This window comes from Mycteria americana, chromosome 13, assembly GCF_035582795.1.
Source record: "Mycteria americana isolate JAX WOST 10 ecotype Jacksonville Zoo and Gardens chromosome 13, USCA_MyAme_1.0, whole genome shotgun sequence".
NCBI lineage: Eukaryota > Metazoa > Chordata > Aves > Ciconiiformes > Ciconiidae > Mycteria > Mycteria americana.
The window spans coordinates 10682258-10696035 of record NC_134377.1 but is presented as its reverse complement, the minus strand read 5'-3'; the positions used below and the strand labels follow the sequence as shown (position 1 = coordinate 10696035).

General features: G+C 34.5%; 1 protein-coding gene across 1 annotated transcript in view; it reads left to right on the top strand.

Annotated features, from left to right (window-relative positions):
- The first annotated feature begins 44 nt into the window (after nucleotides 1–44).
- Nucleotides 45–13778, top strand: part of KNTC1 (kinetochore associated 1) — a 40809-nt gene continuing 27075 nt past the window's right edge. The window contains 25 exon segments of the mRNA XM_075515883.1: nucleotides 45–152; nucleotides 494–631; nucleotides 743–863; nucleotides 1267–1382; nucleotides 1723–1795; nucleotides 2413–2490; nucleotides 3008–3042; nucleotides 3277–3387; nucleotides 4293–4386; nucleotides 4740–4792; nucleotides 5065–5177; nucleotides 5857–5911; nucleotides 6595–6693; nucleotides 7803–7846; nucleotides 7960–8025; nucleotides 8108–8183; nucleotides 8844–8969; nucleotides 9063–9152; nucleotides 9700–9765; nucleotides 10264–10325; nucleotides 10749–10860; nucleotides 11615–11758; nucleotides 11984–12040; nucleotides 12123–12224; nucleotides 13349–13465. Coding sequence (XP_075371998.1) covers nucleotides 500–631; nucleotides 743–863; nucleotides 1267–1382; nucleotides 1723–1795; nucleotides 2413–2490; nucleotides 3008–3042; nucleotides 3277–3387; nucleotides 4293–4386; nucleotides 4740–4792; nucleotides 5065–5177; nucleotides 5857–5911; nucleotides 6595–6693; nucleotides 7803–7846; nucleotides 7960–8025; nucleotides 8108–8183; nucleotides 8844–8969; nucleotides 9063–9152; nucleotides 9700–9765; nucleotides 10264–10325; nucleotides 10749–10860; nucleotides 11615–11758; nucleotides 11984–12040; nucleotides 12123–12224; nucleotides 13349–13465 — 2142 coding nt within the window. The 5' untranslated portion in view covers nucleotides 45–152; nucleotides 494–499.

Below are 13778 nucleotides of genomic sequence, written 5' to 3'. Positions count from 1 at the left end.
TAGGTGGTGTCTTAGCAACAGTGCCATTCGCGTTTGGAGAGAGTTTGGCCCATGCTGCGACCCGTAGCGGTAGCCAGGACTCCCGCCAATTTGAAAGCCTGAAGCGGCTGAGGGAGCGCGGTAGTGGTTTGTCACCGGCCTCCCAGGCCGTGGTGAGGAGATGGGAGGGCGGCTCGCCGCCTTTGTGGGCAGGGGTGTCCGCTGCGTGGTGGGGAGGGCTCTCTAGCACTGAATTTCGTTCAGCCTTGGGCGCGAAACCTGTTCTCGCCAAGCTGAGTTCAGTCGGGCCCACTGGGGATATCAGCTGGGAGCCACATTGCTCTTGCGACTTAACTTTGTCTTTTCTAAACGCGCAATTTGCCTTCAGGAGGCTTATTGTACTACCCTTCCTCCTAGACGCAGAATCACAATAGAATAATAAAATCAATAACTTGTCATATAACTTTTTTAAAGCTCTCTGCTTTACAGCATGTTCCTTAAATGTTTATCATAGGTAAACATGTGGAATGATATTGAACTTCTTGCAAATGATGACACAGGGAGTGAGCAGCTCCCTGTAGGTTTAGGACACGAATGTGGAACTGCATTGTACCAAGTGGATACGCTACTTCAAATCACATCTTCGGAAAAGGTAGCATTCATCAAAGCTGTGGTTTAATTTTTCTTAATAATTATCAGAGCTTCTTTGTCATATTTTCTGAAGTGTTTCAGTTATGATGTATAACAACCTTTTTCTTCTTAGGTCTGCGTTAATCCACAGTTGTATGCATGCAACTCAAGGGATGGCAGTATTGTTGTTGTTGACAGATCGGTGGCACTTCTTGACAGTACTGGGCAGTCTCTTCAGATGCACATTCAGTTTGGTAAGTTCATTCCTTTGGAATTCCACTGGAAGTTAAAACTGATTTTTAAAATATATATGTTAGGTTTGTATAGGAAAATATGGCAAGTATCTTGCATATCTAACTAGCCTGTAAAAGGAAGTATTATAATAAAATACCTAAGTAATAAAAAGTGATTGCTGATTCTGTATACAATTAACTAAGTATTTCTGTACAATTCAATTAGAATGCTCACTAACTTTTCACTGAAATGGGAATAATGGATACCAAAACCATTCCCTGTATGACCTGTACTTTATTTAATCAAAATAAATAATTTTGAAATCTGGGACACTGTATTGTCCAATTCCTGTGTTTCGAATATGATTGTCTATTAATAAAACCCAAATCTTAATATTTGACATTTTGCCATGGAACTTTTCAGATACTAATGTGGATGTAGTTGGTATGTGTCAAGAAAAACAATTTCTTGTGGTTGGTGAGAGAAGTGGCAATTTCCATCTTATTCACATACCATCAAAACAAACCTTGCTGACCAAGGTACAGTAATTTTTCTATTCTAATTTTGCTGAAAACCTTTTGTTCTCAGAATTTCTTGATTTTTTTTTTCCTTTCTTCCAAATATCAAAATGTAAACATTCTTGTGTTTTAAACACATCTTCTAGTTTGAACAAACAAACAGATTAAAGCGATGCTTTTTTTCCCATAAGTAACGAATAAGCAAAATATATTTAGGAATGGCATGTATAAACAAGAATCAGTTCTTCATGAAAGAAAAAATTTTAAAGTTTGAACCGATGATCAGTATTTCCAATTTTTTTTTTCCCCAAATAAAATACAGAATAATAGTCTAGTAGTCTTTATGTTGATTCCATTTTAGATTTTGGTTGAAAAATCTTCAAGTGAAAAGACTTACTTAAATCTCTTTATTGAAAAAGATAATGCAGATGCAGGTAAGAATTTGACCCCCCCCCCCCCCCCCCCCCCCCGTCTCAATTTTTGTGATTTTGTTCTCCTTTAATATCTCTCAGGGAAAGAGACTACAAAATAAATAATCAGGTACAGCTTTACTTTGCATTGTACATATTAAATGCACTTTTCTTAATGCTTTCCTGTAAAGGTATTTAGCTCATTAATTATTTTACAAATGTCATAGAAAACAACAAACATTCAGAACTCAATACTTCTTTCTTTTGAGACTGCTAAACATATGAAAATGCTCAAAAAGGAAGGATTCCTTCTCTCTCCTTCTATCAGATTTCAGTAGTTCCTGTTCTTCTCTAAGCTCCCTGTCACAATATAATGTATTTAAATGTAGTTTTGTCATGAAACTAGAATTTGCGGTCTGATGGATGCATACAAAAAGCATTAATTTCAAACAAAACTCTAAGATGTACAAACTTATTCTACTCTTCATTGAAGGTGACAAAATTTTGCTTTAAGAATAGTCTAATCTATTAGTCAGATTATTTTTTTTGTCAGCTGTTTCACTGTCCTATTCATAAGCAAGTAGTCTCTTTACGGTTATTGAATACTTAAGTTTGAAATATTTGTATCGGATATTTTTTAGGTGTTTATCATATGTTTATTCTTACAAGCAATGGATTCTTCTGCATTATGTCTCTCCCACTTGCTAAAACGCAGGAAGGTAGGATGATCTACAAGCCACTTGGGATTTCCATTTGAACAGGAAGACCTGTATTAAAAAAGCTTATCCATGTATCTTTCTAGTGGGAATAAGATACTGAATTGGGATTTTCTATGTAATCTTACTTTGTTTTAAAGGGAAACCGATATACAACTAGTTCTGTTATAAAATTATTTTTGTATTCTTCCAATAATTCCTTTAGCTTATGTTTCTCTCAGTCACTGCTTTAGAGCGCGTACCGAATACTGTGGAAGCAGGATTTTAAGATATAATCAGTCTTAACTGTACTGAAGAACATTGGGAATAATTTAAATTTTTAATGCTGTATAAGTATAGTTAATTTTCTGTAACTCAATACTGTGATCAATAGAAATAGACCCTGTGAAAGATCCCGGCTAAAGTGTTTTTCAGCATAGTCAGGTTAGGATTAAACTATCCTATATGACGTTTAGTGGGTTTTTTTCAATTTTGAAAAAGTTTATTTAACACTGATTTTTTTTTTTTTATTTTAATGTAGCAATTGACAAGATGGATATGGTTACGGCAAAGAAAGTAAGAAATACCTGCTAGCTTGTTATATATGTGTTAAGTGCAGAGTTTGTAACAAAACTTTGCTCTGTATATTTCATTGACTCCTTACCCGTTTATTATTACAACTCATAATTGTGATTATTACTTTTTCTATACATGGAGAAGTAAGCAGTTCAAGGTTTTATCCACTGATTGTATAAACAACTTCTTTTCTTCCCCTTTTGTTTGCTTTCCCTTCATCTTCCATCCCACAAGTTACAAGGACAGATAAAGACAGCTTTCATTTCCACAGAAGAGTATCACAGCCTCAGCTGTCAGAATTTTGTGATAAGTAACTCAGTGAACAAAATCCATTTGATAATTGGGGTAAGTACTAAGAATATGTTTGTAACATCACACATCACTGTTATGTGATCAGTGATGACATTTTTTGATCTGCAACAAAATTTTTCTCTAGCTGGTTGAAAAAGAAGATAATAAACTTTTTGCACTAAGACTTTTTGTCTGTCATTTCCTTCACTGTAAATGTAAAGGTTATCAGTTGTGCAGTCTGTAGTTTTTCTTGTAAGGAAATAACTGTTGTCGTTTCAGAACTTGCTCTGTTATGATGGGTGGGGGAAAAATATTTTCACCCTGGTTGCATGACCTTAGTAAATCACTGTGATTCCTAGCCTGTACAGGCTAGTCTATTTATAGTCTCATCCTTGAGCTAGAGACAAAGCTGAAGTTGGCAAGAGTCTTCCAATCAGGTTCACATTCAACAAAGTCTTGCCAAAGTAACAGTCAAGGTCCCAATTGAACAAAGCCCTTAAGCATGCATTAAGTACAGGAACTAATAAAAAAAAATATAGACATATTTTGAAATGTTATTTTGGACTAGAAACAAGTTTTCTGAGTTCATTGACTGAAGCCTGTTGAATTAAATGCAATTTTTCTCAGTAGGTTCAGTGCACGTTTCATTCAGGTTTTATGTTCTATGAGAAGGGAAAGTGGATGTTTTGAAATATGGCATGTTTTTAGAAGAGCCAAAAATGTTTGGGGATGCTGACTGTAACAATTACTGTAGTACAGGCCAGTCTTGAAAGGAGAAAGGAAAAAGGCTAGATTAAAAATAAATAAATACATGTATTTTTCTGAACATCAACGTTCACTAGGAGTAAAGTTTAAGTTAGTTTTGCAGCTTTCCAAGTTAAAGACCAATTGTAGAAGCACACCTGTCAATGGCCAGATTTCTAACGTACAACCCCATTTTACTTTGCCTTTCCTAATAGGGTAAAGGCAATTATGTACTCTCCAAGTGGGAGGTAGACACTACCAATAACCTGGTGTCTCTTCGAAGTTTTGCTGATTCAAGTCTGATCAAAGGTAAAGGAGAGGTTTTCTGTCTTTTTATAGACAAGTGTAGAATTCATATTTAATTGCAGAAAATACTAAGATAAATTTTCAGTTATTTCATTGTTTTTAGTAAATGCGCATATACCAAATGGAACACTTCTTGTAAAGGTACAGCCAAAATGTATGCTTCAAAGTTGTTGAGTTTAACTTAGATATGTAAATCACAGTTCTGTTTAAGCTAAACTTTTCACAGTCCTAGGAAGTTCCATGAGGTTAAACATCTGTAGGTTTCCAATGCTTGGTTGTACATTTTAACATGTTTTTGCTTCAAATACATTTATCAAGCAAAGTAATAAATATATGTGACTATGGATATTTTTTAGATGCAGCGAAACTTCAAGTTCTTGACAATCTGCTGTTTGTTTTAGATACAGAGGTATGTGTAATGATTTGGTTTAGCCTTTGTTTTACAAGGTTCTTGAACCAGCTTATAAAAATATTTTTTAAAGTAATAGCTTTAAAATATGTTTCTATAAAATAAAGATGCTTATATTTACAGAGGATCTTGATCTTACTGTGGTTTTTTTTTTAATTCTACTCCTAGTCATTAAGCTATGGAATGTGTTAATATTCTGCTCAAAAAAGACAAAAAAGTCTTCTGTGAAGAAAATATGAAATCCATATCTGATTTTTTTTTTTTTAATCTAGAATATCTTAAGCATGTGGGATGTTTATTCTCTTACTCTAATTTGGGATTGGCCTTTAATACATGTTGAAGAATTTCTTCTAAGTACAGAGTCAGATTCTTCTCCAGTGATATGGTAAGTAAAGCACTATAGCACCAGTTCTGAAAAGTGAAAAATTACAGGAAATGTGCCACAAACACATTTTCTGTGGTAGTGAATTTTTAGAAATCTTTGTGGAAATCTTTCTAGTCAGTAGGACAAAATAATTGGACTGTAGGTATCCTTAGCTCTGTGTTGTAGAAAAGAAAACCATGGTGCTTTCTGCTTTTTCTTGGTTTATCTGTTGTTACTGCTAAGGAATCTCACATGTAACCTGTATCATTTAAGAAATGCTTGTCTAAAATAAGGTGTATAATATGGCTTACAAGTCTGATGTTATAAAAAAGCTAGTCTGTCTTTCAGATAGATAAATAGTAAGATCTTCATTCTGCAGATGGAGAAGCCAAAATCTAGAGGTGTGTGTATTGGTTAAAATACAAAAGGAATTAATGGCAATTAAGACTAGAAGACAAGACTCTTGGCTCTTTCCATTGCTCTGTGCCAGTTTAAAAAAATAAGAATCAGATCCATTTGAAAAGCTTAAAAATGTCAGAAGTTAAATGTATGTCCTCTACATGCTAAAACACTATTATTTTTGGGTGTACTATAGGGTATTCAAATGTACCAGTTTCCATGGAAAACTGAATTTTCTAAAACTTAAAGTAAGATTTATACAGTATATTTTGCTTTCTTTTTTCTCTTTCTTGTTGTGTAGGCAAGGGCTTGCCAATGTTAAATTGATAGTCATGACAATACCGGATAACAAACAGGTATAATCTCTTTATCTGTGTTCTGTTCCTCAGTTGTTATGCAGTCACTCACAGAAAAAAGGGTGGCTGGGGAGGGGGGGAGAAAAGAAAAGGAGATGGCTAAATATCTGGAGCAGACAGAATTCTCAGGAACTCAAAGTCAAAACTGAAATGTGACCATCTATATATTAGGATATAGTGAGTGAGGGACTATTGTGATGTCTTACAGTGGTGACCAGGACAAGCTGCCATGCTGTTTGGGTTTTTTATGGATTGTTTGGGGTTTGTTTGTTTGCTTTTTTTAATGGTAGGCAGACAGGGGAGAGCAGCAAAATATACTATTGTCTTACATACCTTCACGGATTTCTTTGGACCAGTATCTGCTCCATGTACAGTCAGTATCTACCTCCATGTACAGTCACTGGAGTTAACTGAAATAGAATGCCAGGATGAACATTATACAATTTTTTAAAATGAAACCTATCTAATTATTTATAATAGGCCTATATATAGAGGCAACATCTAAAACTTCATTAAACTTTCTCAAATTGTAGAGATCTTCTTTTTCATAAAAACTTATAGTGTCTTCCATCTAACTCCATAAGAATCCAGAAATGATTCTGCAAACATCACTCTGTCACCAGTGTATGAGAAAAAAAAATTTCTGACTTGTATGCTTGTTTGTTTCCCCCTTTTTTTTATAGATGAGAAGTCTAATGGTTTTTGCGTTGCCCACTATGCAACTGCTCTATTCTTTGGAAGTATCTATTGTTTCTTCACTTGTTCAAAGTGGGATTGGCACAGTATGTTTCAATTATTTTTGTTGTCATTGTTGGTCTTTGAAGAAATTTAGTTGTCTTAATAGGTATCGTTATTAAAAAGGGTACTGTGTTATTCATGTTAGATTAGAACCAATTTGTGCTAGAAGCTGTGCAGGAACTGTACAAAGAAAGATTAAATTATGTCCCCAAAGGATGGAGAAAAAGATACAATATATAGCAAACTGAACAGTTTAATTCTAGGCCCAGGTCCATTGCAGTGTTTAATACTACTGCCAGTTGTTCTCACTGCTGTTACAGCTGAAAGCTGTATGAAGTTTTTTTAAGTTCTCTTAGCACAGAAAAATGCTCTGGATTTCTTTGGGATTTATTTAAGTTTAGATGAGACAACTACTTCTTTTACTGTTTAAATTGCTTCCTCATAAAGATTTCAGCAAAATAAGGTCAAAAAAACTGGTAAGAACTTTATGAATTAGGAATGTTGTAAAGACTGGTGAAGCAGAGTGGGTATGTGAGAGGATACCAAGTCAGAAGTCTAAGCAGTGGCTCTTCATTGGAATCGTGAAAGTGGATGTAGTAAGTTCTGGATCTGATATGCAATTAAATACAAAGCTGATGAAATTGCTTACCTTGTATGAAGCACTTGGCAGAAAAGATTATATATGCAGCTACATAGCGGAGAAAATAATGGCTAATATATCCCTTTTCTTTGATCTGGGATGATAAAATCAAGGTGGGAAATGCCAAGGCATATATTGCCTTTGTGGAACGTAGCACAGATCAGATTCTAAAAGATGTGAAGATGGATACAGTGTGACCTGCTTATGGCTTGACAAAATGAAAGAGTGTAATTTTGAGAAGATGATTCACTCATGTGGAGGGTATACTGATGGTAATTGAACTGGGATAGCAGAGTGGTTTAGGTCTGAAGTGTCCAGTTAAGGCCCTCAGAAATTTTAGATGGTGGAAACGATCCAGGAAATAACATGATAAGCATTTAAAAAAACCAACAAACTTATCTGAGAGAAAAGCAGTAGTTTGTTTCTAGATTAAGAAACACTTAATGCATTACAGTGCTTTCTTATGACTGATTTCCCTTACCACCTAATGATTTCTGTTATTGCATACTACAGGATACAATATACTTCTTGGAAGGAATTCATGAAAAACATCAGCTGTAAGACAATGTTTTGTTTCTTACTAGATCATTATTATATAAAAATGGCAGATTACTTCTACATATAGTTGTTTCACAGTTGATAAACTCACATAGTCCCCTCTCATCCTCAGACCCTCTGAAGGCCCAGTTTCTATTGTTGTGATGAGAAGCTTAACTGAAGCCTTGCCAGAAAATAGGTACTAATTTCCGTGAAACACTTTTTTTTTAATCTGTGGTTTGGCATTTATATTGAAGTAGTACGCTTTATTTCACCCCTAGACTAAGTCGCTTACTTCACAAACACCAATTCACTGAAGCAGAGAATTTTGCTCTTCAATTTGGACTAGATGTTGAGGTAAGTTGTCCATTCTTGATAAACACATTTGGAGATTAATTAGTATAACTGAACTTATGAGTAACGTTCTTGCCCTATAGTCCAACACAAAGTGTTAAAAATATTACAAATATAGTGGAATGTTACCTTACAAAGCAACTCACTATACTTGAAAGCTGATTCAAAATTAGATGACTACATGGTCAACTATGTTTTTGTTTACAATAACTAACAAACCTTGCAATGAGAAGTGGTGCAGAAGTACATCTTCTGATCAAAATAAGTGCTGCTGGATCAGGAGAAGGCACATTCGTCCCTTTAAGTAGCAGGAAACAGTGTTGCTAAAAAAAAAAGATAATTTTCACATGCATTTATTAACACATAGTCTGGCTTCATTAACTGATTTATTCAAATAATGCAATTTGAATGTTCCCTCTGCTTTTTTTGGTTTGGTTTGCTTTTTAAAATAAACAAAACAGGCTTAGCTGGTGAGATAAAAAGATACCACAATTGTTAGGGACTAACTGGTAATCCATTTCTGTAATTAAATCATTCAATGTACATGGACACACTTTATCTCAAAAACATTGTGAATGAAAGCGTAGAATTTTCAGTTGAAGACTGTCTGCTTAAAACTTAATTGCTTAAAACTGAAAACTGTGTTTCTTTTTTTTTAAACAGCTTGTATACAAAGTGAAAGCAAACACTATTTTAGAGAAACTAGCTTCAGCTTCTGTTGGGAGTTATGGTCATGAAGTCTGGCTGGATCTTGTAAATGAAGCCAAAGAAAATTTGCAAAAAATTCAGGTATGTTTTTACTTCTACCTTCTTTCTCTACAAAGGTAATTCAAATTACAAAGGAGCTTGGAATTAATTTCAGTTGTTTCCTTATGCAAACAGGATAGCCAATTTGTTGTGGATTACTGCATAAATGCTCCATGGCCACTGTATGAAACCACTCAAGAAATGTTGAACTACGCTAAAGTCAGAGTAAGGGGTTTTATTTGTTTAAATTGCTTATACTTGTCCATTCCTATTACATGTTTCTGTACAACTTGAGAGGGGGGATATCTTCAAACTAGTTACAGTCATTCAAAAAGTAAATGCATTATAAATTGTACCAAACATGAGGCAGCAGCAAGGCTTGTTCCAACCTTGTTCTTGCTATTGCTTAAGGGCAAAAAAGAGCTTACGGTTTTATTTTTACATCAGAAAGCAGGTTTAAGTGTTGAGTAGTAGTCTTTTGAAGTACCTTTTAAATATTAATTTAAGGACTAAAGCTCAAAATATGTCACCTTTTTTGTTTTCGTTGTTTTAGTCTTTCCTGCCTTATCAAACAAAATCAGAGAGATACATATTATCTGTCTGATCCTGCATACATGTAGAAATCCAGTCAGAATCTAACATTGTAAAATAAAGACTCGGGTTTACAGAGGTACTAAGTTTTCGCTCGTGTCTTTACTACATTTGTAGTACTGTCTGGCATGTTCTGCATGTACTGAGTTGTCAGCCAAACCATTTCATGTGTTTGTTTCAGATCTTGAAGAAAGACGATAGAACCATTGCTCCATCATCTGATGGTGCTCCTGTATCCATAACTGAGGTGAGGAAAAAATTCTTGGCCCTGCAGCATCATATGATAAACAATTATGATGTAGAGTTTTAAAAACTGTACTACTGTTGAACTTTTTAAAAGTCTAAACAAGATTGTATTTTATAGTATGAAAGAGAACCACAGTAATGACAGGTTTCAGAAATAAGCGATTCCTTCAGTCGTAGAAAGATTTGTTTTCAGATGCTCCAGAAATTGAAGGAAGAAGCTTTCTTAAGTGGTTTTAGGTATTTAATTTTGTTTTTTATTTAGTCCTATTGTATACTGAACAGGCCTCATCTGCCTTCAAGGAGAATCAGTGTAAAGTGTTTACACAACTGCAATTTTGGATTAGTGCTTTATTAAACAAACTTACCTATGTAATTAACTGAAATTCTTGGAAAGTCTTCATTTTCCTCCATTCTTCTTCTTTGTGATGGTTATTCTAACCACGTAATATCACTGTTTGGTAAGCCAGATACTGACCTTAAATCTCTTGTCTGCATTCAGGTATTGAGAGCTCAGGCAAGGCTTACAACTTTTTATGGAGCTTTTGGACTAGAGAAATTCAGGTTTGTTTCTGTTTGTTTGTTAAGATTTAAAGTAAATTTAGTTGTAATGGTTAAGTATGTGCCATTGAAATTAAGATTTCCCCCCCACCCACCCAATTTGAGTTCATTAAACTTTAAACACTTCCTTCTCTTCCTAAAGTTTCCCAACCTCTGGAGAAGGGAGAATGCAGAGAGGTTGAGTTATCCTGTACATTGAAAACATGTATTGTCTGTTGCACATGCACTATCTTGTATAGATTTTTTTTTTTTTTAATTTATTTAACGTATATCGTAGGGGGTGTGATTTTATGCACACACAATCTAATACTTCTGTTGTCTCTTACAGCATATGATACTAGCTAGAAAAGGTTTGAGGTTTTCCCTGCCAACTCCTTTAATATTGACATATATCAATAACAGTTTCTTTTCCTCTCTCACTTCTAGTGGTATTGCTTGGACAGAATTCTTGAATAACGAAGACATTTTCAAGAATATCCTTTTTCAGCTAGAAGAAGGAAATTTATCTTGTGCACAGTACCTCTGGCTTAGGCATCAGGTGAGATGGCATAGACATCTCTTTGGTATTTATGGAGGATGTTAAGTCTCTCAAATTTTCCAGCCTTCTTTGACAGAATCGGACGAATGTGGTTATCAAACAGCTCTTCAAAGAAGCAAAGGTCCATGGCAGAAGCTCATCTATTACCACAATGATTACCTGTTCACCTAGCTCCTTAGAAGGCTGAAATTCTTATTGATTTAAGAATAAACTGGTATTTCTGATGTCAGAACACATATTTCTAGGTCTGAAAGACAACAGTTCTTTGATTTATTCTGTAGTGGTTATAATCTTCCATTCACTTTCTTGCAAGCACAGCTCTCAGAATTTTAAGTCGACACTTGCTGGCTACCTTAAAATCCTTTAAAAATAATCACATAGACTCCTTACTCTGAATGACACATTCATAATAGTGGCTATGGGCTGTTATATTCTTTAGTGCAGGACTTTCAGGTCCATGTCTGTTGTTTTCTTAATAAGACAGAACTATAGAGCAAGTCCTAAAGTAATAGAACATGATCCTGCCACCGTAATTTGCAAAGGAATTGCTTCAATTAGGTCGTGTTTAAGAAGACCAAGCTCTAGTTTTTCTGAACAGGGCTATATTTTTTTTAAATTCCTGTCTATGATTACTGAGATTTTATCTTTGTATTTGTGAAATCTGTTGCTGCTTCCTATTAGTGAAACAGGTTTACAAAGTATCAGATAAACATACACTCCATATATCTGTAATTGTTCTGTTTTAACATTTTAGGCAGATTTTGAAAGCAGCTTTGATGAGAAAATGCTGGAGAACTTGCTTAATGCCATCCATTTTGCTGTTCCTTTGAAGGAACTATGTTTGTGGCTTAAAAATGTTGTGATCCCTTTCTTAAGAAGAGCTGTGCCAAAGGGACAGGTAAGACTGACTTAATAAATGCAAAATATAATTTTCTCAGGCTAAGATAATTTTATAGTCAGACCTACAGACTTTTATTTTTGAATGTCAGAACCTTGTTCCTCTATCTTTTAAAATAATTATTTTCCCTACAGTTTATCTTTTAAATTATTTAAAACAAATTTTTAATGGCAGATTTTGCTTTGATAGATAGCATAACTCTACTTATAACTGTATTTTTTTCAGAAAATATTAGCAAAATGGCTGGAACAAGGTGCTCGAAACCTTGAATTAACTGATAAGGTAAGTCATACTGCAGAAACTTTGCATGTCTTGTACTTCTATACGTGTAATATAGTTTGCTAATATCAATTATTTTGGACAGGCAAATTGGCCAGAAAATGGACTCCAAATGGCAGAGATTTTTTTTACGAGTAAAAATCAAGGTGAAATGGGACTGACAGCTTTTGTCCAGTGGACTCCTTTGGTAAGAAACGTACCAAATATAAGGATTTGCTATGGAGAGACTTTGGAATATACGCTCTGTGCTAGAGTTGGAAAGGATGATAATTAAGTCACTATTGGTTTTGGTGAAGATTGACTTAATTCCATGAAAGGAAGGAACTGAGTTTCAATCTTCTTAGGTTTAAAGATTAAAAAAAAAAAGTCAGTGCAACATTAATACCCTTTAACGGATGTATTAATAGTCTAAATATGAATAATATTCTTGAATATTCTGTAGCACACAAATAAGCCTGAGTACTATAAAACACTTAAATTTCAGTAAAGATAGTCCTTATGAACTTAAATTAAAAATGTTTCTCATCTCTGTCAAAATTTTTGGACATTAATTGCAATTAACCATGTGTTATGGCCTGGAGAAAACAGGTATTAAAAATCAGCTAGCTGTAAGGTTATGAATACTGAATTTGCAAACACAAATAAATTATATATGTTATATATCCTAGGTATACTAGCATCTGTAAAAGTGGTAGTATGAAAGTGGAGAAAGATAAAGCTAACCAGCTGTGCATTTTAAATATTGGAAACATTGACATGCTATGTTAGTTAGATCTGCTGTCTTAAACTTCTGAATCCCAGGTTCGAAGTGCATAATGGAAAGAAAAGAAATTTACTCTAAGTCCCACTTTCAATACGTACTTGATTTTCTTTTTTGTATGCCATATAAAGGTATGAATATACATTCAGCATGTATATTCATAAAATCTTCAAGATGGCAAGGCATCAAAAATTGTTTGTGAGGTTTCTTGGAAAATCTCATGAAAAATAGGGTTCCGACTCCACAGAAAATGTCAGCAAGTAGGTGCATTGTTCCTAGCCGTTTGTCTTACCTGTCCTTAAGACTTTCAGTGAATGAAATGCTCATCCCTCTTCCCTGTGGAGGCTCTACTAGTGCATTGTTGTCTTCATATTTAGAAAGAATCTTTTCCTAGTATCTTACCAGAATCTTCCTTGCTGCATTGTGAGTCAACTACCCTTGTCTTATACCAGAGATGTGGAGAATAATTTTTCTTCCTGTTTGACAGCCCTTTCATGGTCTTGAATATTGTAGCAAGTCTTCTAATGTTTCACTTCTAAACGCTGTTTCAGAGATGTGGTGACTGTGAAGAGGTACATAGGTTAAAGAAGCTGGTAAATGATTTACAAGAACTAATAAATCTGTACAGAAAATACAACTGCAGGCTGGCACTCTGTGATTTTGAAAAGGTAATTCTGCAGACACTTCAAAAAGTGCTTTTGAGTAGTGGATTGTTCTGAGAAGGAGAAAAATCTTGTAGCATGTGATTTAAAGTCAGACAAAAGAGGAATCCTGATGGATTGGTTGGTTAAACTTGTGTTCATAAGCTGCTAAGACTCTATGATATGTTGTGTTTGTTATAAATTTTGTTTCACCCATGGGTATAAATATATAATGTGACAAAATACTATGAGAAGGTATGGCTTAAACTCCATGATTTGCCATTCATTACAAATCATATATTGTGGAGCAGGCATTGGCGACAGAGAAATTGGAAATACA